The 25234-nt window shown below is 40.9% G+C and overlaps 2 protein-coding genes across 2 annotated transcripts in view; both read left to right on the top strand.

Moving 5' to 3' along the window:
* IL10RB (interleukin 10 receptor subunit beta) overlaps positions 1–7781 on the top strand; it is a 34298-nt gene extending 26517 nt beyond the window's left edge. The window contains exon 9 of the transcript XR_007244272.1: positions 7769–7781. The gene's annotated coding sequence lies outside the window, so the exon portion shown is untranslated. The remainder of the gene's footprint in view (positions 1–7768) is intronic.
* IFNAR1 (interferon alpha and beta receptor subunit 1) lies at positions 1–23947 on the top strand. The gene is made up of 11 exons (XM_048493550.1): positions 1–280; positions 4448–4571; positions 8893–9083; positions 10425–10579; positions 12469–12607; positions 13027–13144; positions 15257–15456; positions 16780–16931; positions 18929–19073; positions 19517–19659; positions 22416–23947. The coding sequence occupies exons 1-11, from the start codon at positions 217–219 to the stop codon at positions 22674–22676; spliced, it is 1692 nt and encodes a 563-aa protein (XP_048349507.1). The 5' UTR covers positions 1–216; the 3' UTR covers positions 22677–23947.
* Positions 23948–25234: the final 1287 nt, after the last annotated feature.

The raw sequence follows: 25234 nt of genomic DNA on the forward strand, positions 1-25234 counted from the left end.
GTGTTTGCGCATGCGCAGCCAAGGAAGCCCGGGTCAGTAGAACGAAAAGGCGATATTGGAAGTTCTATGGGTGCAGTCCGTTCTTGGGGTTTTTTTTGTTCTATGGGTGCAGTCCGTTCTTGGGTTTTTTTTGTCGCAGTCACGTGGTAAAAATGAAGCCGAAGCGTCGGTAGTCTTTGGTTTGATCAGAGCCTCCGTTGTCCCTTGAGGCTAGACATGAAAGCGGCGCGCGCTGTCCTTTTGGCCATAGCAACGCTTGGAATAGTTCCTTCCAGCACAGGTAAGCCGTGTCAGGATGGATCCGGGACGCAGTATTTGCTGCACGATCTGTGGGTAGCACGAACGCAGGCGAGTGAGAAGAGAGAGTTGTGCAATTGTAAGTTTGGGAAGATGGGGAGGCGTTGCAAAGGCCACAACATGCTACAGACTCTTTGTGACATCAGCTTTCATGAGCTTGAAGTGGATTCCGCACATCATAACGAGTTGCAATCTTTATAAATATGCAGTGCAGAATCCACTTGAGCTCACGTCTGCTGGACGACACAATTACGAAAAAGAAGGGAAAGAAGTAAACATAGGGTTCGAAATACCATGAAATACTATACTGCTTGTGTCATTTCTACGCAAAGATCAAATGCAGTCCGGAAGGATATAGTTGAAGAAGCAGGAGATTATGGCGACACCCAGTCTTCCCATATGGTCTTTCCGAGTGCCTTTATTTTGGTAATCATATCTAAAGTGGCACTTGTAAAAACAGGAAAAGGAGATTGCAGGAAGAAGAGTAACTTTTCTGTGCTGATTCAGTGTATGATAAGCCAGGGCTTCCTAGAATTAGCTCGGGTGGATTTTATTTACTTATTTGTTTGTTTATTTGATTTTATTGGCCGCCTTATCCCCAAAGAGCTCTAGGCGGCTCACAAAAACCCCAAACAACCACATTTCAATTCAATTAGTAGAATACATAACCATCTAAAAACAATAATAAATTAAATTAAAAATCAATGCAGCAGATAACTTCAGCACAACAATACAATTCATGATTGCTTTGAAGGCACCCGATCTAAAAGGCCGGGAGGGGCCTTTCCTTTATTTGTCATGTGATTTGTTTGGGTGACTTTTTGGTTACTGAATGGGGTATATATTCAGAAGCATGAATCACCCGCCCCATCTGGACTGGGCTGTGAATTTCAAAGGTGTTTTTATTCATAACGATGCACATAAATCCACATGTAAAGCAGAAGCTGAAAGCAGGGTCGAAACAAAGATACGAGTCCCTGCAAAGCCTATGTATGCTATAGATTGCCTCCATACTTGTTAATTAGTGATTATTTTCCTTGTATCAGATATGAAAAGATGTAGGTAGGCACAGATTTCAGTTGTGCTGTCTTTTAACAGCTTGCCCAACCCTCTCCTGTGCTGAATACTCCAGGAGCCCTTCATTATCTAAAAATAAAAGAAATTGACAGATTCCACAGCTATAATATGAATAAGCATGTAGAATATGTGTAGTGCTATTTTTCTCTGTTCAGATCCTGCCTCAAATCCAACTTTTTTCATGCAACCTTTGCCTTAATCCTAATTCCCAACTAAGGCCAAGTTTTAGGTATGTGCAATTTGCATATGCTTATGTTTGTTACCCTTGCATTGGCCAGTTTAGATTGTAAACTGCTTAGGAAACAGAATTCATCTTTTTCTTCCTATGAATTTCTGGTGCTATGCATACTGACAAATAACCTGGAAGTCCTTTGTTAAGAACTACAATTTTATCCAGATTTCCTTCATTTCTGGTATATCCTGGGTGAATGTATTTATTTAAAACATTTGTATGTTGCCTTTCTGCCCAGTTGGGGCCCTTAAGGGGGTAAATAGTTTTTTTTTAGAAATTAACATTGACTTTTGAAAGAACTACATATATTAAAAATCCACAATTAAAAACAAATGTGAGAGAGCATTGGTTTATGTAAAATCTCTTGCACCTGTGTTTCCACAATTGAGAGAAGTCAGTGCATCTTTTAAATAGTGCTGTTTTCTGTTATCAGTTTTCTGGGAGGGAGTTGTACAAAGGAATGCCTTTTGTAAAACAATCTTCTTATCCAGTCATTATATGGAGTGCTGTGTGGTTTCCGGGCTGTATGGCTGTGTTCTAGCAGCATTCTCTCCTGATGTTTCGCCTGCATCTGTGGCTGGCATCTTCAGAGGATCTGATAGTAGGAAAGGAAAGCAAGTGGAGTATATATACTGTATATATACTGTATATATTGCTCGCTTTCCTACATCCAGGTCTCTGAAGTCTCAACTCACAGACTCAAACGAAACAGCATCAGGAAAGAATGCTACTAGAACACTACTAATACTGTAACCACACAGCACTCCAGTGATTCCGGCCATGAAAGCCTTCGACAATACACAGTCATTATATGTTTGCAGCAGATTCATTTGTTGTCCTTTTTTCTAAGCATTTTTTCCTGCTTCCTGTTCAGGCTCTAACTGATAAACAGCTTGGTTATTTTTCCAGCTGCACAGTGTTGTCAGTGGTATTGAGGATGGGAAGCCTTCTCCAAATTACTTGTGAGCTCCTATTTCTCATGGAGGAGTCTCTTTCTATTTGGATGGTAGGGATCTTGGAGGGGACATTTGCCCTGGCTTTCCTTATTGCTCTTGGGCAGGGGTCATATGATGGGAAAATTTCAAAGTTATGTTCCGTGTGAAACTGGTACCCCGTTTCCCCAAAAATAAGACCTACCCCGAAAATAAGCCCTAGCTTGATTTGTCGGGATTTTTGGAGGATGCTTGAAATATAAGCCTTATTCCAAAAATAAGCCCTAGTTACAGATTTCCCGGTGCACCTGATCTGGTCACGGGAGTGGGGTGGGGGTGCAAAATCATGGGGAAAAAATAAGGCATCCCCTGAAAATAAACTCTAACACATCTTTTGGAGCAAAAATTAATATAAGACCTTGTCTTATTTTCGGGGAAATACAGTATCTTCCCTAGGAGTTAGAGTTTCAGCTGAATGTGCAGTATGACTTTGTTGCCTGCCTACAGAAGCCCTCAGTCTTCATAGTTTACAGAGCACCAGCTTGTTTAGTTACTTTTAAGCATTTTTACATCAATAAGAAATGTACCTGAGAGATAACGAATGTTCTCTTTCAGTTGGTAAGGCTTGCTGCCAATAAGCATGCATATAATCACAACATTTAAATTGAATGTCTTTAAATATGCATGTATCATAGTTTGGTATTGTTTAATAAATAAAATTGTACTTCTGAAAGGGACACAGTCCCCTCAACCATCCTGTTTCTAGTTGGAGCTGTGCACATAGAATACACATGGGTAACCTTTTCATGGGTCTAGTTAAAAATCTTGTGCTGAGTATTTGCAGAAATTAATTGATTTTCCTCATAAGACAAAAAGGGCAGAACATAATAGAAGCTAAGAACTGGATATGTAGTTGAAATTATACCCTTTTTTCCAAACAGCAACCCAATTTAAATGTGTTTCAAATCAAACTTTGACATGGCACATGTATTCAAAAAATGGAATGCAGAATGTTAAGAGAAGTTAACAGAAACCTGCATTCTCACTTCTGTTTTTGCAAGTTTCAGTGTTATGGTATGTTTTATGGCTATCTGTTTCCTGTTCCTCCTCATGTGTTGATAGGACAGGATTCAAGAGCTACGAAAGCCCAAACAGAGACATACATCATTTATTAACAGTTGGGGGGAGATGCAATTTGGGACAACATTTACCTGTTAGTCTCTAGATTCTCTGCAAGTTGCAACCCTTTATCTGCTCATGTCTTCCATTGTGTTTGCCCATGTTTTGAATCTAGAGAGGTGAGGAAGCCACTGAGGGAACAGTTTAGCGCAGAAGAGCTGTGGACAGCAAAAAGATCAAACACGTATCCTCACATGATATATTAATAAAGTAAATAGACGATAGTGAGATTTCTGTGCAAAATCCAGAGATATTCAGAATGGCTTATTCATTAAAACGGTTATCTAGCCATACTAGCTTTCCAGCTGTACTGGGAAAGAAACCTAGAATGCAGGTTAAGTCAGACAGGTAATCAAATAAATTCTAGTTCAGCAATTTCATATTTTCTGTTCTTGTTGAAGGTGGTAAATGATCATCCTGGGGAAGTAAAATCGTCTTCAGTTGGGTTCTGTGTGTACTATTCTAGAACAGTTGAATGTATTCCTGGTAGTCTGAGCTCTTGGTTTGGACTGAACTTTCATTGGTATTTTGCACAATGCCCTTGGGGAAACACAAGTATTTGCTTGGGTGACTTATTTTATTATATAGAGATTAGTCTGTTGCATGAAATGTGGCATAAGGTGTAGCTTTAACTTTTTGGGACTCATACAGTTACATGGAAATAGCCCCTTTCCATAATGCAACACATTTTGAAAATAATGTTCTCTGTTTCTCTTCCAAAAACCTATAGGGTCGACATGTCTGGAGCCTCCTCAGAATGTTACCGTATATATTATTAACACAAATATCAGTCTGAAATGGGACTGGGAAAACTCATGTGGCCTCAACATAACGTTTTCAGCACAATATGAAGAGTAAGTTACCAGGCTACTTTTAAATCACAATTGAGAAGTGTTTACAAAAGCTGTTGATGTTTGTGGAATGTCTCTCAGTAGCAAAGAGGTCACCGAGATAGTCAGTCATAGTAAAATAAAAGTACTGTGGTACCTTGAAGACTAACAACATTTATTTATACCAGGAGTTCTTTATAAGGGGAAGACTGAGGTGGGGGAGCCAAGACAGAGAGGCTTGGTGTAAATATGGTGTAAATAATTTATGTAAGGGGAACAATAATGTAGTATCTTATATAAATATTGATGGTAATAGATTTTAATGATGGAACTAATATAATTTACAGAATCTCATTAATTGCTGATGTTCATTTTGTAGTCAATATATCTAGAGTTCAGCAGGTACTTTTTAAAAAAGAAGGCTAAGCTTAAAAGGATAATTCTAGTTAAATAATGATTGATAAGAAAGGCTTCCTGATGTGATAAATACCAAGATTCACTTTTTTATATAGATGTAATCTTCTGGTTTTATCGGTAAAAGCTTATTTTTATATTTACTTTTATATGTTATATTTTGTTATTCTTTTTAATATAAAAATCAATTAAAAATAAAATTGTAAAAATGCAAGGGAAAAAGGGAGGAGTAAGGTAGAAAGGTTAGGTGGGAATGTTGTCATAAATGGACAGAATTAGCAGTTTCACATAATGGATTGTAAGAGAGGTCAGAGTGATGAAGTTGGGTACATAGTTTAAGTTAAAATTAACCAATATTGTTACATGGTTACTGTCTGATAAAGTGTGTTAATAACAGCCAATTAAATTTTTTAGAATGTGTATCCTGTAGAGTAGGGATTCCCAGTCATTGGTACTGCCCTCCCTGCCCCCGGGACAATGGAAGCATCAAGGGATGCAGTGAGGAATTTGGGAGCAGTAGGGGAGAGGCAGAAAATTTTGGGATAGTAGGGCACCCACTGCTCTGCTCTATAGAGATGGAAGGCATGGCAGCCTCTTGTGGGAGGATGTATTCTCTATCTTCCATTAAAATGGAATTTCATCAAAATATGTCCCCACCCCAGGAACTACCTCTTGTGATATTTGGGGAGTGGGGGAGGAGAACAGAGTCAACCAGAGCATATGTCCATCAGTCATTTCCTCCCTCCCTCCCTCCTTTCCATCTTTAATGTTTCTTTTCATCTGTTTCCCCTACCTCCTATTCCTCCCTCCCTTCCTTCTTTCACTGCAAATGGTGGGGGGTGGAAAAGAGAAGAGAGAAGGAGGGGGGGGGGCTAGAGTTAGGGTTAGGGTTAGGGTTAAGCCGGCCTCTGCTGGGCTTGTTGGCACCTGGGTGCACTGTGGGGAACACCCAGGGCAAAATGGTGCCCGCCCACCCCCACCCCTCTAAAAGCTAGAAAAGCAGCCTGCTCCGGTTCGAGGAGAGTGCTCCAGTCTGTGGAGGCTGCTCTGGGCCACGGGGCTGGTCTGAGGGGTGGAGTGAGGGTAGTGATTCTCCCCCCCCCCCATGCCTGTGCCTGAGGTGTTTGTCCTCCCACAGTTCCGTGGTAGCTCTGCCTATGGGAACACCCTGACTCCACTACAAGCCCCAGAAAGATGGCACTGGAACTCAAATCGTTCTGATGGTTCTGCCCCTCATCCTGAATGATGCTTGAATGTGGAACAAGCTTGACATCCTTGCACATGTGGGGAAGTGAGAGCCATAATGTTTTCCCATAATGTTATTAAAGAGGATGCAGTCTTTTTTGCTCTCCCCCCCCCCCCTCAATGTAACATCACTTGGCAAGGAGTGCTAATGCCTTTTGGCAACCTCCCTGGCCTTGCCTGGTGGGGGTGCCATTTTCAGGGGGACACAATTTCGGTGCTTGCCCTGGGCACCATTTTCTACAGATTCGCCCCTGGGTAGGGGTGCAACGCAGAGATTCCTGGGCCAGCTGGCAGGGAAAAGGTCTTGTCCTTCCATCCTGATGACTAGTGAGTTTTAAAGGAAAAGCAGCAGCACTCTCCTCCCTGTGCAGGGGAGGGGGAGCCAAGGCAAGGAGTTAGCAAATGCATCTTTATTACTAAACTGCATGGTTCTTGAGAAGACCTTCCTGACAGCTACCCTGCACTCGGGGGGGGGGGGGGCGCAAGATGTACTTTATTGCCTTCCCAGCATCATGTTTAGTAAAGCAGGACTTCAGTACAGTCACCTAGCTTCTTTCCAAGCAGAGAAACAGACTGAAAATTACTGAATGTGGGGATCTAAGACTTCTTAGTGCAGTGATTCTCAACCTTCCTAATGCTGCGACCCTTTAATACAGTTCCTCTTGTTGTGGTGACCCCCAACCCTAACATTTATCCATTTTACAGATGGAGAACACTGATGCAGAGAGTCTTAGGCAGCCCCTGTGAAAGGGTCGTTCGACCCCCAAAGGCGTCCCGACCCACAGGTTGAGAACCACTGTCTTAGTGCCTTGCAGCCTGATGCTGAGACGCTGATATCCCTGCACTAAGCATATCCATCCCATTAAAATTATGAAGGCATAGTGGGTGCGATGCAAACATACCCTTTTATATTGCTAAAACAGCTTAATAAATTGGTTTGCTTTTACTTGGTCATGTTTTATTTGTGAAATACATACATGTGTTTACAGTGGCCCTTTCTGCAGAACACAAATAAAACATTTTCAGGCAGGGAATAAAACGTTTCCTTCATGGATTTCCACATGGTTCTTAGCCCAAAATGTTTTATTTCTAGCCTGAAAATGTTTTATTTGCATGCTGTTTTCTAGCAATTCTTTTTGTGAAAACATGTCGGAAATATTTTCACTTGCTGTGTGATCTTTTAAAAATGTTTCCCACTCCTCTACAGTCCCCGGATTTCCCCGTTGACACCTTTTTCTGAGCTCACTCTATATTTCTGTCAGATTTTAAAATTTATTGTGGAGGGTAGTATATATGTAGCTACGTAGACACAAACCCTAGAGAGTCACAGCATGAGGCTTTCAAGCTTCATAGCTACAAATCTAAGAAGTTTAGAAAAAACAACAACCACAAAATGGAGGCCAGGAAGAGTTGAGGAGGAGGAGGAGGAGGAAAAGAAGAAGAGGTGGATTTATATCCCCCCTTTCTCTCCTGTAAGGAGACTCAAAGGGGCTTACAAACTCCTTTCCCTTCCCCCCTCACAGCAAATACCCTGTGAGGTAGGCGAGGCTGAGAGAGCTCAGAAGAACTGTGACAAGCCCAAGGTCACCCAGCTGGCATGTGTTGGAGTACACAGGCTAATCTGAATTCCACAGATAAGCCTCTGCAGCTCAAGCGTCACAGCAGGGAATCAAACCCGGTTCCTCCAGATTAGAGTACACCTTCTCTTAACCACTACGCCTCTGCTGATCCGGGGGGTAAGTACAAATGAACGGGTTTTTAAAAAAATGTTTGCAAAACATTTTCAGGGGCTTCTGCAGAAAGGGCCAATGTTAGAAGTTGTTTTGAATTTGTGATAAATGTAATGCCAAGAAGGAGGGACATCATATGTGTTTTTTTTTTGGGGGGGGGGGGTTAGGGATATGGCCTGGGAGCTAAGGAGGTGGCAGCCCAAAAAAGTTTGGGGGCCACTGCTGTAGAGCTATTAGACATTGCCTTAAGGAACAAAATCCCAGTGTCTGTTTAATCCAGGTTGACATGTAGTGTTGAATTTCTTGATGAGTTGTAATTCAGCACTGAGTTCTCTACCTTAGCTCCCCCTCCCTCGTCTTTCCTGTTATGATTTTCTCTTCACATACCTGAAGAAGTGATCCGTGACTCATAAAAGTTCTTATTGGAATAATTGTTGTTAGTCTTTAAGGTGCCACTGGACTTTTCTTATTTTCCTAAAGCAGCAGCCAGTTAATTTTTTTAACTAGACCTAGTTTTTTAACTAGAATATATGTGCTTCAGAAAGTCAGGATGGGATATGCAAGAATATTTTAGGGCCATGTTTTGTACAAAATAAAAACTTAACTTCCATCTTGCTCAATATCGCCACCATTGATAAGAAAAAAAAATTCTATAAGCAAAAAAATATATATATGGACCTGGCTGTCCAGATCTTGTAAGTTCTACCAGACTTTTTAATGGAAGCTGTGCACTCTTCCAAGCAAATTGTTTTGAAGAAGTTGCTGCTTCTATATAGAGATGGGCTAAGGTAGAAAGGTGTGTGACAACCAAGGTTTCAGAATCCATGTGTGTTACCAAATTGCTGGTCCCAACATGGCATATATACATTTTTGGCCACTAGGTAGTACCTAGTGATACCAAATTTACCTCCTGAATTGCCAACACTTTGTTTAAGATCTTCTGCATTACCTTTCAGAACGCCAGAATATGAGGAGAATCTTGAAAACTGGACAGTGATTCCTGGATGTCAGAATATCATCTCCACAGAATGTGATCTCTCATTATTGAAACTAAATTATTTAAATTACTGTAATGTGAGCGTAAGAGTGGAAGCAGGGAAAGAGAATTCTCCATGGGCCTCTTTAAAGTTTTGTCCTTATCTTACAGGTATGACTCTGTGCCTTGTGTGTTTGCTTCTGCATGTTGTATGATTATGGGCAGTACTGAGGTCTAGTTACAAAGATTTGGTGGCTTAATTATATGACTTCTAATTACCAAAGCATCAACTTGGGTTTTTCTTTGGAATGACTGGCAGGTTAGTCCTCTACTTTTGTATCACTATGGTAAGAGAACTGTGGTAGGAGAGACTGAGGATGGAATTAGGCACTGCCTGCATCCAAAGCAATTGCTGTGATGCTAAGCAATAGTCAATTTGTGGTGGGAAGAGGAACAAAAGTGGAGAATCAGAAGGAGAATACCATAAAAGATGTGAGAAAGGGCCTTCAGTGGCAAAATTCTAATTGCTAATAAACATCATAATTAGCTGTTGAGAAGTGGCACCCTTACAGGACCCTTGGTCAATCTGGCCTGGAGGAAAATTCCTAACCCCAAAGGGGTGATCAGCATTACCTTGGGCATGGCAGGGGGTCATTACAGCTGAGCACTGACTCATTTGTTGCTGTCCTAATGTCCCTAAGTTGACAGAATCATGCTGTGAGGCAGCCTGGTACAGGGGGGTAGCTTTCCTGCTGTTTTTTCTTTCCCCTTCATCCCCTTCAACCAGCCCAGCTAAGCACCGTGTAGTAGAGAGTCTGCCTTGTTCACTGCAATGAGGAAAGTGAGAAGACAGCCTGCTTAATCAAGGCAACATTGGGATGGTGCTTTGCCCTCTTGGTGGCAGTGCATCTAGTCTTAACAGATGTATCAGTACACATACATATAGCTGTAACTTTATGCATAAATGTAGTTTCTGGTAAGGCCCCTCAGTGATGCAGTTAGTCAGTTTTAGACTCTGTGCTTGATGATCATCCTCCTGCTCTTTAGAAGGCAGTGTAGACTCAGTGTAGTCCTGCTGCTGAGTCCCTGAGTTGGGGCCCAGAATTCCATCCCAAAGTGTAGTTATAATAGCCCATTTCCCACCAATTTCTTTTCTGACTAGCTTCCTCGTCTACTCAGGAGAGTCTTGCTGGTCGTAGTACATAGGAAAGTTGGAGGAGCTAGACAGGAATAGGGCAAGAGGTATGTTAGTAATACCCTGTCTCAGAACACTGTAGTGGTCCTACTTATAGTCCTACTAAGTCCTGCTTAGTAATCCTACTAATATCAGAATAAATGCTCACTGGGCTATCTTCATCAATGTTATTTTACTAATACCAGATTCATATATCTGTAAGTGACCAAATGGCAGTGATGTTAACTTTTTTGTTATTTTTTTGCTGTTCAAGTCTATGTCTGCAAGCTATTATTAATATGAAAATTTGTACTTAAGTTTGTTATTTTGGTCAACAGCTCAGATTGGCCCTCCTGGAGTGCTGTTGGAATCAGTAGATGGAAATGTAAATATCAAAATTATACATCCAGAAGCAGATCAGTCAAAACAAATGTGGAAGCATGATGCTCTAACCTATAAACTAGCAATCTGGAAGAACTCATCAAAGCCTGAGGTGCTAATTGATCTCCATATACTTTTTAATATGCTATATTGTTAATTTGACATAAATGTTATAATGTATTACTTTCTACTACATTACGCTCTTTGCAATGTTGGTATTTGCTTCTGCGTTTAAAGTACTAAATCTCTAAACATTGCAGTCCTGTGCCAACTTAGTTGGATTGACTTTTGTATGCATTCATAAAGCTGGGGTGCTTAAAATGTGTATTGTTTTTATTTAATGCTGAACAGTGTGTTTGAATAGATTTTTCACATTCATGCTATGGAGTGGGTATAGCTCCTTATTTCATTCATTCCTGAGACTTTTCACGTCATATTTGTTAATTGACAAATATAATAGGTTTTATTGTTGAAGGCTTTCATGGCCGGAATCAACTGGCTGTTATGGGTTTTCTGGGCTTAGTAAGTTTTGTTTTCTTTCTGGATTCCATTTTCTTTCTGGATTCCAGGAGCAAAGAGAACTCTGACACACTAAACGCCACAAGTGTTGCCATTCTACATAATGTGGCAAGTCATATTTAGACTTCAACTCAGAAAATGGCAAAAACTAATCACCATAACCTATCAATTGGTCCAATAAAAAAGTCTCCCTATTGGTCCAAGCCTTCCCTAACAAATATTTCCACCCAATTTTTAGATCTGGATTGGCCCATAATGTTAATTTGGCATGTGAAAATGAGTTGATATTGTCAAACCATACTGCACCATACTGTAGTGTTGTTGCAGAAACTGCCACAGGAATGGTTTCTGCTATAGCATAGGTAGAGCCTAATTCATTCCATTAGAGATGGGCATCAGACAAGAAGCCTCCAAAAGAGCCCAAGATGGGCAGTCCAGCTGCAAGGAATGATTCCAATATAAGCTGAAATCAGGATGATATAAACCAAAATCAGGAAAACCAAATCCTCCTTCATTAATGGAAGTTGCATCTTCTTTGAATTATTTAAATTGTATAAGCCGTTGTATCTATTAAATGTTGGGCTGATTACCCACCGACACTCAGGCGCATGGTGGGACAAGAAGTGTGTCAGGACAAAAAATCTTGTCCCAATGCACTTCCTCTTTGCAGTGCGCTGAGAGAGGAGTTGCGTCAGGGCAAGATTTCTTGTCGTGACTCACTTCCTCTCACATGTCTTTTCGCCCCAGAGCAGGGCGAGGGCAGGGAACAGCTGCAGTGGGTAATCAGCCTTGGTGTGATTCTTCAAATGTTAAAAGTCCTTTCTGTAATACAGCTTCTGTTCTGTAATACAGCAAATGTTAAAAGTCCTTTCTTTAATACAGCACTCAAAAATAGAGATTGCAAATGCCTTAACAGACCAGGTGCTTGGGAGCAACAGCCGCAGAAGGCCATTGCTCTCACATCCTGCATGTGAGCTCCCAAAGGCACCTGGTGGGCCACTGCGAGTAGCACAGTGCTGGACTAGATGAACTCTGGTCTGATCCAGCTGGCTTGTTCTTATGTTCTTTTGTTCTTATGTTACATAATAACCATAGCTGCACCTGTCCCTGGATATAGTGATCTTTGTCAGAAGTCTACCGCTGTATCTGTAGATATATACCTTGTGTTCTCTATTTGGCCACTTTCCCAGGGAGAGTCTGGGTGCATTGTACAGAGAAAAACTTAAATACCTCAGCTGGCCTAAGGTGTCATAAAACTGGATGATATCTCTCGGTGGATTGGGTGTACCTATTTGAATGAAAGCATGTAAATAATTAAAATCATGAAGTACACTGTTCTGGAAATATAGCATTCATTTTATTGACAAAATACCAGCTCTACTTCTGTTGATCCAATAAGAGGTCACATCTTTCTGAATCAGTATAGCAAGAAATGACTAATGTAGACATAATTTCAAAAAAAACCTTGTGTTTCCATTGCAGAAAAAATACCAGGATGTTTTTTCAGGGCAAAACCTTCATGATCTTCACCCAGATACTACTTATTGTTTGGCAGTCAAAGCATTCCTAGAATATCATGAGGCTTTATGGAGCTCAACGTACTGTACAAAAACACCCAAAGGTATGGATTTACTGTTTGGTTTATTTTTTCAGCTTAACCATTCAAATGGATAGTTAGTTTGACACTATTTTTTTCACCTAACTTTAGTGCCTATATATATATATATAAAAACACATAGTACAGTTTAAAGCAGCTATACCCTCTTAAATTAATGGGCATCAAATAGTGTAACTCTCTTTAGGATTGCCCTATTGAACACTCAAAAATAAGCATTTTGTTCGTGTAGCTCCAGAGGTCATTCCCATAGTCCTCCTCAAGTCCTGAAGCAGTGGGTAAGCATCGCTGAGGCACTGTATCAGGAACTACCTCAAAACCTGTATGACTTTGATTGCTACAGAATTGTAACTTTCTTTGTAGATTTTGTCATCGTTCCTGAGTCTAAATGAACGTATTGTTGAATTTTAAAATTCTCTTTATAGCTTTGGATGGTCTGGCTCCTCCCACAAACCTGCGTGTTCATGCTTTGAATATGAAGTGCATTTTGTACTGGGATAATCTGTACAGTGGAAGTGTAAGCTTCACAGTCCAGTGGATCTTGTAAGATTTTTTGTGCATTTGTTTTAATCTCTTAACTTATACACCCCAGCTATTTTGTTGAATCTTCACAGCTTAAGCCTTAAGGTTTCTAGCAAAGTTAAAGTCTCTCCTGGTTTGGTAGTTGCTTTGACTGGTCACATTAAATTATTGGCTAAAAATACAAATAGCCAAGTAAGCTAAATTCATATAATGATTCTTTCATATCAACATTCTTAGATACTGAGGTCATATCTTTAGAGGTAATCTTGCACCTCTTTGAGCAGTGGTTTGCACTGCTGCAGTGTAGCTACCCTTTCCCAAAGTTGCTTAATTGACCCAAAACTAAAGTATAGGTTGTCCTTGTGTATGATGACTCAAATAATTTTGAGGTTGTTCAGCATCACTGATGTGGGTGCCCCAGGTCAAAAGCAACTCACTGGTTCAGGATAAAGAATTAAGTGAGGGGTGCTTGACAGGAAAATAATTAAATGTGAAACCATGTATTCGTTCTAGTATCTAGTTGATTGGTTAGATGGATCATGGGGTTCAAACTTCACATCCAATTCTGTTTGCAAGCAAGGATTCCATTTACTTGCAATCTGAACCCATTTTCAGTCTCCTTAACTATTATACAGAGGAACCTATTCCACCTGTTTTCAGTGGCAGAAGATTCAGTGCTGATATTGCCTTTTACCATTTTGCCACAATCGTGATGCCATTAATGCCTAACACAACAGCAATCAAGCCTGAACATGATCAAGCTATGGCCAAGTGTTGTTTTTCTAAGAAGGGATACTATTGGCAAATTAACCAAAGTCGATCAAGGGCATTATGCTCCATAGATTCATTATAACAACAAATCTAACAATATCATCAAACTGCAAGCCTGGGAGTACAGCTCTATCCATAACCAACTGACTCCTCCTTACTTGGCATCATTGTTGACCAACATTACCTTGGTTATAACTTATACACAAATGTGATAAGCCCACAATCAGTTGAGCCAAGACATGAAATTTCTACCAGGAGGTCCACTATACCATCTCAAGCAGAAGCACTGGGTTTTGAAAAATACTATTAAATACAACAGCAATTGGTTGCATGATTAATTTGTAAGACAGTGAGAGAGAACTAGTGGCACTCGTTTGATTGCCCCGGAGCTGTATTTCTTCTACCACTTTCAGGATATCTTTTCAGATTTACATCCAGCTGTTTAGAAGTTTCTGTCTTGGCTTGATAAGGAAATAATAAATCCTTAGGTCTTATAGTATTATTTCCGATGATTTGTTTGTGAGATCAGTCATGGTAACAGAAGATGCCCTTCTGTGAGTGCAAGTGAGAGATAGGAAGATATTTTCAAAGATTTATACTAACAGTATGGAGAGTTTAAAGTCATAGTGGCAACAGTCCCATTTCCTACAGAAGGTATTGATATAATATTCTAGTAATTATGAAGTACCTGGTTTAAACATATTTTTAGTAAGATTGCTGACTAAATTAGGGGTTTCTGGGACTGGAGAAACTTCAGCAAGATTATGTTTACTATCGCTGACATAAACTATTCTTTTTTTTTGTCTCCAGCAAATATCTTCAAAGCAGAAAAAATCTGAGTCCACACCTAATTTTTTGAATGAAAATATTGTACAATATAAATGGAAACAGGCATGTTTCTAAATCTCCCACAATCACACAAAAGGACACGAGAGCCCTCCTAAAGTGTGAGAGCCACATGTGTGCTGTGTATCCAGGTGTGCACTTGAGTAATGGCAGTGCCTGGAAATACTTGGCTGGCTGGAATAGTGGCCCCAAAGCTGTAGAAGCAGCACGTGGGTGGAATTTGGCCTTTGCTTCTGAGAGACTCATCCTGTGGAACAGTCTGAATGCCAAGATCCTGCGGCTTCATACACATGGTCATTCTGACTTTTGTGGGGAGAGTGGCATGGTGAATTTGCCCTCTTCTCATAGCATTCTCTCCTGAAAGCTATGCTTCTGATTAAGACTGCAGTCCTGTGCACACTTGCTTGGTAGTGGGTCCCACTAGTATGGGTCAACTTGAGTAAGCACAAATAGAATTGGTCTGTAAATCTGTGGTAATAAACATACTGCTGTTGCTTGTCTGATTTGTTCTAATAGTGCATTCAAAAGAGAATATTTCCAAGATTACTCAAAAGACTGGATCACTGTGCCTGGATGTGAAAACATCACCACAACCCACTGTGACTTCTCATCTTCCATTTCCTTCAGTGGAATTTTCTACCTCCATGCGCGCGCCATGAATAGCCATTTCAAATCACCTTGGTCCAAAGAGCTAAGCTTTGAGCCTTCAATTGAAAGTAAGCATCTCCTTTCCTACTATCCCCTCTGAAATGTGTAAAGTCTCTCTGCTATCACATACAGTTGTTTGTACATTTTTCTTTTTTCAGTTTTTTTTCAGTTACAAATAATATTATCTCTAATAAACTTGAAAACTTTTAACAGCTTCAGTCCAACAGCTCAAACCAGATGTGGGGGATGGAATGGACCGTGGGAATGGCATGGGCTCGCACCAACGCATTTGCCCACCCCGCTAGCATATGTGGCCCTTACACCAGGGGGAGGGCAAATGGAGGCTGGAGACCTGGAATTGGCCTACCTACGGTCTCAGAGCTTGCTGGCCTGAGTATGGAGACCAGTGCAGTTGGGGACAGGCTAGGAGAGTTCCTGGGGCAGGAACGAACCCGCGAAAATTAGAGCTTCCACTGAGCTTTTCGGTTCGAGCAACGCTCCAGCACAGAGGCTGATGACTTGAACCATGATGGCAAGTGGCAGTCTAAAAATAGTGATTTCACAAGTTCTACTGCTGTGCAGCTTCTGTTTACTGCAATTGAACAAACCCCACTGAAATGAACAGAAGTTATTCAGTGGTAGTTCGTGGATTTCTCTGTGCAACTTCCAGATATATGCAGAATATGTATTTAGATTTAGAGCTTGTTCACGGATGTAGAGCACATTGCCAGATTAACCCCCCTCCCCCCCAAAAACCCAGTTTACTAACATTGTGAATTTAACAGTATGATTTTAAATGGAGTGCACCCTTCTAAGCCTGTTCACTTCAGTAGTCTTAGAAGGGTTTAATTCTGCTGAGACTTTCAGTATAAGTTTTATAACCTGCTGCAATACTACATTTTAAACTTTTTTGGGAAATCTTTTTTGTTTAGTATTAATTTTACTGCTATGGATGTTTATGATTATAAAGCTGCTGCTTTTATCATTTTATTGCTGGTTTATATGTGTGTGTGGATGATTTTGTTTCTGGTTGGGATAGGAAGGGGTTGTTGAGCATTGCAGGATGTGGATAAATAATTAGGGCTGCTATCTTCCAGTTAGGAAAATGGAGTCTGGGAAGGCGGGTTGTATGGAGGAGAGGAATTTCAGTGGAATATAATTCCATGGAGTCCAGCTTCTGAAGTGGTCATTTTTTCCAGGGGAACTGATTTCTGTTGCCTGGAGATCAGTTGTAATCCCAGGAGCTCTCCAGCCACTACCTGCAAATTGGGAATCTTAAACTGAAATCAATGTATCCTAATTTAAATAGAGGGTTGGCCATGTTTTTGATTCATTATTAAATGTTTAAGTTAAAATAATACTGCAGTTTAACCATATAATTTTTTTTAAAGATGAAATTGGCCCGCCAAGTATCAAGGTTAATGCCAGTGAGGATTCACTTCGTATTTTTATTGTGGCACCTGGAGAATTGGAAAATAACTCAATGAGCAAATATCCCCTTATCTATCACATTAACTATTGGAATAATTCTTCGTATGCCAAGGTAATGCTGATTTAAAAAATAATTTTACTTGAAACACGAAAGAGAAATCATGACTAGAAACCTAACAGTCTTGTCCCCTTGCCCTAGCCACCTCTGGTGCTTTAAACTCTTGATAAGTTATCTGTCTTTTACTGTCATTCTGGGAAGTTACAGACAGGTTTTTTTTCTTGTAAAAATTGTTTCAACATTGATTTAAAATATGGAAATATGTAAAATCTCCAATGTGGAGGAGGGAGGGGAACCCTAGCAGTACAAAGTACTAGGGTTTTACCCCCGTAGGAGATTTTACAGCACACTCCATTGGCATCCCTTGTGAGTAATACTGGCCATGAATTTTTCATTGCTTAATAGTATGCCAGTCACCATCTATTGTAATTTCCTATCGAAATGGAATGCGCAGATATTCACTAGAGGAGGCATGTTCATCAGCCAAGAAAAAAGGGGGAGGGTGTATGTAGGAGTTGCATAGCAGCCTCGAGCACTACCAGTTGGGGCGTTGCCTATAGGAAAGGAGGTTATCTCCTAGAATGCAAACACCTGAGGGTGATGATGGCTGATATAACAAGCACCAGCTGTGGGCTAGGAAGAACAGATAACTGAGGAGGACATCAAGGCTTGGGATCTTCTTTTCTAAAATATACTCAGAGGTTTGGCTTCTTGAAACTATCATCCAGTTGCTCTTGATTACCTGAGGAGACTTCCTTGGTTCCTGAATAAAAAGGCTATTGGACTTTCTCATCATTTTGTAGCCAGGAGCTTCCTTGTCTTGTTTTTATTTTGTCTGGAGGGGGAAACTCCTACAGAGGAGATTATTTCTTTGGAAGCCTGGGAGAAAGCTGGCTGGAGAAGTCAGCAAGCCGTTCGTCATCTGGCATGTAAAGCTAATGAGGGGCCAGAACGACATCACAGGCTCATACAGAGGGGGATGACAGAATTGCATGTTATGTCCTTATATGTGGGGCTGTGCTGTGCATGGCAGTATGCACAGAGGCTCTTATTTTGTTTTTGTATTAATAAACATTAAACTAAAACATTAATGTAATATTTACAATTCAGTGCCTTTTTGAAGGCCTAAGCTGGCCTGATCTCAGAAGCTAAAGAGGATTGGCCCTGGTCAGTACTTAGATGGAAAATCACTAAGGAAGGCCCTGCAGGGTCCCTATGCAGAGGCAGACTATGACAAACCACCTCTGAACGTCTCTTGCCTTGAAAATCGTAAAGGATCCCCATGAGTCGGCTGCGACTTGATGGCAGTTGACACACACACACACACATATACACACACATACTTTTGAAATACAAAGTTGACTATTTTTTAAAAAGAGTATTCTTTATTATTACTAAACCCCATGTCAAGCATGGTTTTGAAACTTACTAAACCATGTTCTCCAAACAGAAAAAAATAATTATGGGCTGGGTTCTATTAATCCTTTCAGCTAAATTGGATCTATGACTCTCTTCCGCAAAGTTGACTTTCAACAGAAAGATTTCTTCCAATGAAGAATGGCTTTTTGTGCTGGAGAAAGGCTTCCTCTGAAGAAAAGTGTTTTTCTTGAAGGAATTCTAGGGGCTGGGGAGTCATAAGATTGAGCTCCAGATGTGCACAGCAACAATGATAGTACTTCCCTCCTGCCATGTTGCAGGCAGCTGAAACCAGAGCAGACTTGAAGACTGTTCAATTAGCAGCTACTGCATCACCTGTGCTGCTGCACATGCTGCAGCAATTGCACACACTGCTGTATAGGGAATGGTGTGCCATGGATTTTCATCAGTTGCTTCCTGGCCTGTGTATTCTGTGGACAACTGGAATGTTCTAAGGCTGGAGAGTTGGTAGCATAATGTTAAACTGTTCTCTGTGACACTGCAAAGTTCTGGGTAGCACTCAAAAGATAGACATTTTATTTATTTAAAACTTTTATCGAGTGAAGTCAACGCAGACTGCAATTGAAATGACTTTTGCTTATCTTTAAATTTCTAAATTTTTGTTCCTTATGCAGGACAAAGTTGAAGAACAATCAAAATCAGCATCATTCATAATCTCAAACTTGTCCCCTTCAACTGTATATTGCTTAGAAGTGCAAGCTCTGTGTCTTTCAAAAAGCAGCAACTTTAGCAATGTGACATGTATTGAAACTGCCAGTGGTATGAGATGTTTAAATTCTACTGGAATGTATTGATCAGACATTGTAATGTAACATAAAGTATCTTCATAACTTCCTACAAAAATGTGATATGTACATTTCTATGTTCCTTGTCGTGGTTCCGGTCAATGAAATTTAGTACAAGGGGTACGGAACAGACTCATCAGATGTACATTTCTTAACATACAGTGTTCTGGGGAGGGGGCGGGAAATCTATTGTGTGAAGTTCAATACAAAATTTTTGTCCTGTGCATGGAACCATTTTTATTTTACGGTGACATTTATACCCAATCAGTTTTCAAAGGTTTCTTATGAGAAAGAGTGACGAGGGTCTGCATCTTCCCCTCTTCATATTGCAAGTCTTTTAGAGTTTAAGAATAAGTTTTAAAATAATATCTTCTTCAATATCTAAGTAGCTCCGTTCCATTCTTATTTTTTTTATAGGGAAATCATCTACTCTTGTCACCTGGATGGTTCCCATTGGAGTTGCTGCTGCTGTTGCTTTCTTGCTCTTCACTCTCTGGTATACGTGGAAGAAGATCAGATATGCATTCTTTCCCTCATGCAAACTTCCATCAGTCATAGAGGTATTTATAACCATTAATTAGCTGTTCTATCACAAATGGTGAGATGAATAACCCAGCAACCTCCCTTGTGGGGTTCTCCTGTGTCCATACAAAGCTCATGGGTAGCACAGTGATAATACGTGAACTGAGAGAGATTTTCAGTGTACAATTAAATGTACAAGCTATTGTATATCCAGCTCAGTATTCTGTGCAGCATTTTCGGCCCTCTTTGCTTCAGCAGGACATTCAGTTGAGAAAAGCGCAAACTTTTGTGCATTTATTTCCTGCCCATCATTGGAGTTCCTGGATGGGGTCCCTGGAAGACCAGGTTTAATGCCCCCCCCTCCCCATTCTCTAGGGAACTCCGTCTCACTCTGTCAGTAAGGTGGGATCTAGCAGAAGCCTACCCTGTAGAGCACAGGTGTCAAACTCACGACCCTCCACATGTTATGGACTACAGTTCCCACCATCCCCTGCAAGCATGATGCTGGCAGGGGATGATGGGAACTGTAGTCCATAACATCTGGAGGGCCGCGAGTTTGACACCTATGCTGTAGAGCTATTGTGAGTTGCTACTATGAACTCCAATTCTGAAGTTGTAAACCATCACCACACCTCCTGAGCAGATTTGTGAGTAGGGCCAAACCACTTATTCAGATTAACCTGTACACTCCCACACACGCCAGCTGGGTGACCTTGGGCTAGTCACAGCTTTTTGGAGATCTCTCAGCCCCACCCACCTCACAGGGTGTTTGTTGTGAGGGGGGAAGGGCAAGAAGATTGTAAGCCCCTTTGAGTCTCCTACAGGAGAGAAAGGGGGGACATAAATCCAAACTCTTCTTCTCCTTATGGCTGAACATTGTTGAGGTCATTTGCACTCAAAACACATGAGTTATATTTATACCTCTCCCTACCCCAGTCTTGGAAATGATAAGGAATGTTTGCTTTGGCAGCAGCACCCCAATACCAAGAGTTTCTATTCCTCCCTCTCTGTCTTTGTCTCTTTCCCCACACCCATGCCAGATCCTGCCTCTCCTGGCAGCCATTCTCTGGGTTTTGCAGAGCCAGGGAAGTAGTAGCTAGGCAACTTCCCCAGGCCACTACTGGAGCCTCAGGGAGGGAGATAAGGAAGGAAGTTGGCCTGGTTTCACCTGGATAGACTCATCTGATGTGTACAGGTGTGGGCCCTCCTGTATTCCTTGAGTGAACTCTACTAGATGTCTAGCTGCAGGCACTAGCTACAAATGATGTTGTGTCTAGATGCGGATGTCTAGATGCAGGCACTAAACCACAATCTTGGTTCAGGCAGGGCCAGACTGATCAAGGGCGAGTGCAGCTTCAAAGTATGGCTTAGAGCCGAGAGAGGAGCTTTGCATGTACTTTTTTCCACACTTCTCATAATCTGGCGCTGTGGGTAACCTACATGGCTGCACCAGCCCTGCACCATGGCTGCACCAGCCCTGCACCAGCAGCTGCACCAGCCCTGCACCATGGCTGCACCAGCCCTACACCATGGCTGCACCAGCAGCTGCACCAGCCCTGCACCAGCAGCTTTTAGTGGGGCATGCCTGACCTCACCTAGAAACAGCGCCCAGGGACAAAGAGGCACATTTTCCTACATGATTTGTTAAAGTGGGGAAACATAGAATGTCATGATTTTAGGACATGGACTACTCATCACTGTAGAGAGAGGTGCTAAATGGGCGTGGGCCACCAGGCATTTAGCTTAATATGTGCTTTGCACCTCATGGCAACTATTATTTGTCTCATGGAGCTCTGTTGATTGTGATTTGTCTAGTTAATGTATCAGAAAGGGAAATTGGTAACTGTTGAAGTGTTTTGTACACTGATTACTTTCTCAACGCTTAATATGCATTAACCTGATCTAGCCACTGTGATTCATGCAACGGTCACCTCCAGGTACTGTAACTCGCTCTACGCGGGCTTACCTTTAGCCATGATCCAGAAACTGAAACTCATACAGAATGCAGCAGCCAGGCTTCTTACGGGAACATCAAGCAGGGACCGATTACGCCGGTCCTATACCATCTGCACTGGCTGCCAATCGAGTTCTGGGTCATGTTTAAAGTGCTGATCTTGACCGTCAAAGCCATTCACGGCCTTGGACCTGCATACCTGAGGTACTGCCTCTCCCTGTATCGCCCCGTTAGGCCCCTCTGTTCTTTGGAGGATAACCTATTGGTGATCCCTGGCCCTAAAGCAATCAGGCTGTCCTCTACAAGGGCCAGGGCTTTTACAGCCCTGGCCCCTACCTGGTGGAACAGGCTTCTGAGGGAGATCAGTTCTGTGGGAACTGCAGAGTTTCCGCAAGTCCTGTAAGATGGACCTGTTCCACCAGGCATTTGGCCAGCCTAGCTAAATACATTGCTGCTGCTCTATCTGGCCTCCCATGGGCATAAGGGTGGGTGAGGGGCGAGGGAAATGATGTTATATGGTTCCTGGTTTTATTTAATGATATTTAGTTGTTTTATTTTGTGTTTTTAAACTATTTTATATTATTGTTGTTCACTGCTCAGAGCCCTTTGGGGATTGGGCAGTATAAGAAAACTGATAAACAAACTTAGATATTTAATACTTGTCTTGTAGGATAGGCCTTTGTAGAGCCCTTATATAGGAATCTATATAGTTATGTGTCCTGGCATAGTAGAGGACTGTGTTCAGCAGAATGGAATATGCTGTCTTGCAATGCTATCAAGTGACTCAAAAGCTTACTGCAGTTTTTTCTCACTGCTTTCCTTGTGTTTTTCCATCTACAGAAAACTGGCGAAAGAGATCCAAGCAGTTCCTGTTTGATACCTTCTGAAGTATCAACAGAAAAATGCATCCTTGTAATTAAAAACAGCATCCCACTTGAAATTGACCAAATAAATTGTAAAGACCAAAGACAATCAGAACGGAACTGTCGAGACTCAGGAAATTATTCCAATGATGATGAAATTTCTGGAAATAAGGAATCACATGAAATTAAAGAAACAGCAGCAGTATGGTTCAGACAATGGGTAGAAGCTCCAAGATAAGAGGAGCATTATAGCTAGCACCTTATTTAATTGCCTATAAAAATGCTTTATTATAACTGTTCTCTTTTCTTAAAGAGACTTTCTGCCAGAAAGCAGACTGACAATTCACTTTGATGCCAAAGGTTTTGCTAGGTACTACTATCAGGAAAATGGCTGGAACATAACAGAATGTTTGCAACATGAATTATCTCTGTACAGTTATCATAAAAATTTTGCAAAGTTGTTTACATCTGTAAGTGTTTTGAAATACAAAGAGTAGCTGGGGGAAAAATCACGGTAAACCTAGGCTGTATACATGCAGAGTTGAGTTGTACAGTATCACTTCTGTTTATAGTGAAATATAAGTCTAAAAACAACTGCATATGCCTCCCAAAAAAGTACTGGTAGTATACCCTCTCCAGCTTTTCACAGAGAATACTCCAACTCTGCACAGGCGTTGGTGATACTTGTTCACTGTGGTGTACAGAGCACAGTTTGACCACAGTGTCAGTGGTGCCTTCTAAGAGGTAGTGTTCATTCTTAATGTAACCCTATATGACATCAATCATTCCTTCTTTATAGACAACTGAGCCAAAAGTGGCATGTAACAAAGAACACTGGGAGAGGGCATCCAGAGGAAAACCCTTTGAAGAAGTTAAAAAAGTGAAAATTGTGATAAAATGCATGGCATGCCTCAAGGTAGTTAATAATTCTTTTAGCCAGTCTCTCTGTTTACAGTGGCCATAATGGCTACCTGCAGCTGCAACATAAAAATACAATGTTATTAATGTTACTGCAGATAATAGAGGGTTTTTTTTATTACTGCCTATTGATATTAATATACACGTTTTCAGTGCCTTTCAATTTTAACGTAGGAAAAACAGCCTCCTGTTGAACAGGAAATAACACCTGCCATTCAAGTGTGAAAATATTTGGAACCCACATTTCAGGGAAACACTTAGTAATGGTATAGTGTGCCTCTACTTAATTTTCTGTGCTGTCGGGAGAAAATCAATCCTCCTATCAATGAGATCACTTGTTTAAAGCTAACCAGGAAACACTGGATGTGAAATCTGAACAGTTTGTAGGAAAAGATGATAGTCTTATAAGAAAATAAGATGTGCCCTGCTGGATCAGACCAGTGGTTCATCTAGCCTAGCATCCTGGAAGATTGTTATAAATTTCCCTGGCCAAATTAAGCTCGCATGGGATAAGAATATAAACCTGATAGAACTTTTGGTTTTTGACTGTAGCATTTGTATTCTATTATAATAAACTCATTTTTTACATTTCTTAAATGTCAGTTTTATTTGGTGGAAACAATCCTGTTTACAAATAAATAGTACACGATCGAATCAGTTCTAATATAATCTACTTCAGGTATTCTGATTTTTAATTTCATATGTAAGTCATATCACTTTGTTTCTTTTATTCCATAACAAGATGAACTGCCTCTTTTGAAAAATATTAGTGTCTTCATGTCCCTTCATATTTGTCAGAGGCTGCTGTTTTCAAAGTATTGCCCCAAATTTAAAAGAAATGTGAGAGAATTAGGCTACCCTTGGAATCAGACAGTCAGGGTCAGGCTACACATTATGATTTATAAAAAGTTGGGTCTGGGTTTCCTGGGCCTGACTTGCCTTCCCTGCAGTCACATACAGCATCTGTGGGGAATTGCATTTTAAAGGTCTATAGGGATTTATTTCAGTTTGAGACTGCAGTATTGTGGGGGGACGGCAGGTGGGGTTGGTCTTGCCCTTGCCCTCGATAAGCCAAACAGCCCTGTGGAAGATGTAGCATGTAGTTTGGTCCCCAGTGTAGCCAAGAAGTATTCATGAATTGCATGAGTAATTCTTTCCTTTGCACTGGTAGAGCTTTCAAGAATGTCATCTCTGTAAGATGGTATTAACAAGCCCCAGAACACTGTAGTGCCATACAGAATCCTCAGATCTTATTCATGTGTTGTGTCAATACAATCACTTCAGAGAGACTGAGATCTTCAATTTATGTTCTCACAAGGAACTGAGGAATAACCTTAAGAGAAGACTACAGAAAAAGCAAAACTAACCACGATTCAGCTGAACGGGCAATGTAAATTATCTTTGCAAATGAGACTCAGAAATAGCTCTGTTCACAAACAGTCCCAGAACTGAGCTAGAAGTAATCTAGAGTTCTCTGGAAGCTGCGCCTTGAAGGGATCCAGAATTCAAACGAAAGCAGGGCCAAGGGTTCAAAACTGCTTGTTTTCAAAGATGAATCTTCTTCAGCCAATCTGTTTACTAGATAGCCAGGAAAACCTGTTAAGGATGTCTAGTGTGGAAAATGGGGCATCGTGAGTTGCATTTGTGTAACAAAGGTGCTATTTCTGAGCCTCATTTGTGTCCTATTTCTGTTAAGCTGCTTGTACATTGTACAAACTTTATTTGTAAGAGTTTACGCTCTGATTTAAAAAGTCTGTGCAAACCCATGCATTGTTCTGGTCAAGAGTTTTTTACTCTATTTTTAAGTGAGTTGTATAAGAAGGTTTTCCTTCAATATGCACATGGCTGCCTGCTTTGTGACCTTGTTCTTTTTGATAA

Source organism: Sphaerodactylus townsendi, linkage group LG04 (genome assembly GCF_021028975.2).
Source record: "Sphaerodactylus townsendi isolate TG3544 linkage group LG04, MPM_Stown_v2.3, whole genome shotgun sequence".
Lineage (NCBI taxonomy): Eukaryota > Metazoa > Chordata > Lepidosauria > Squamata > Sphaerodactylidae > Sphaerodactylus > Sphaerodactylus townsendi.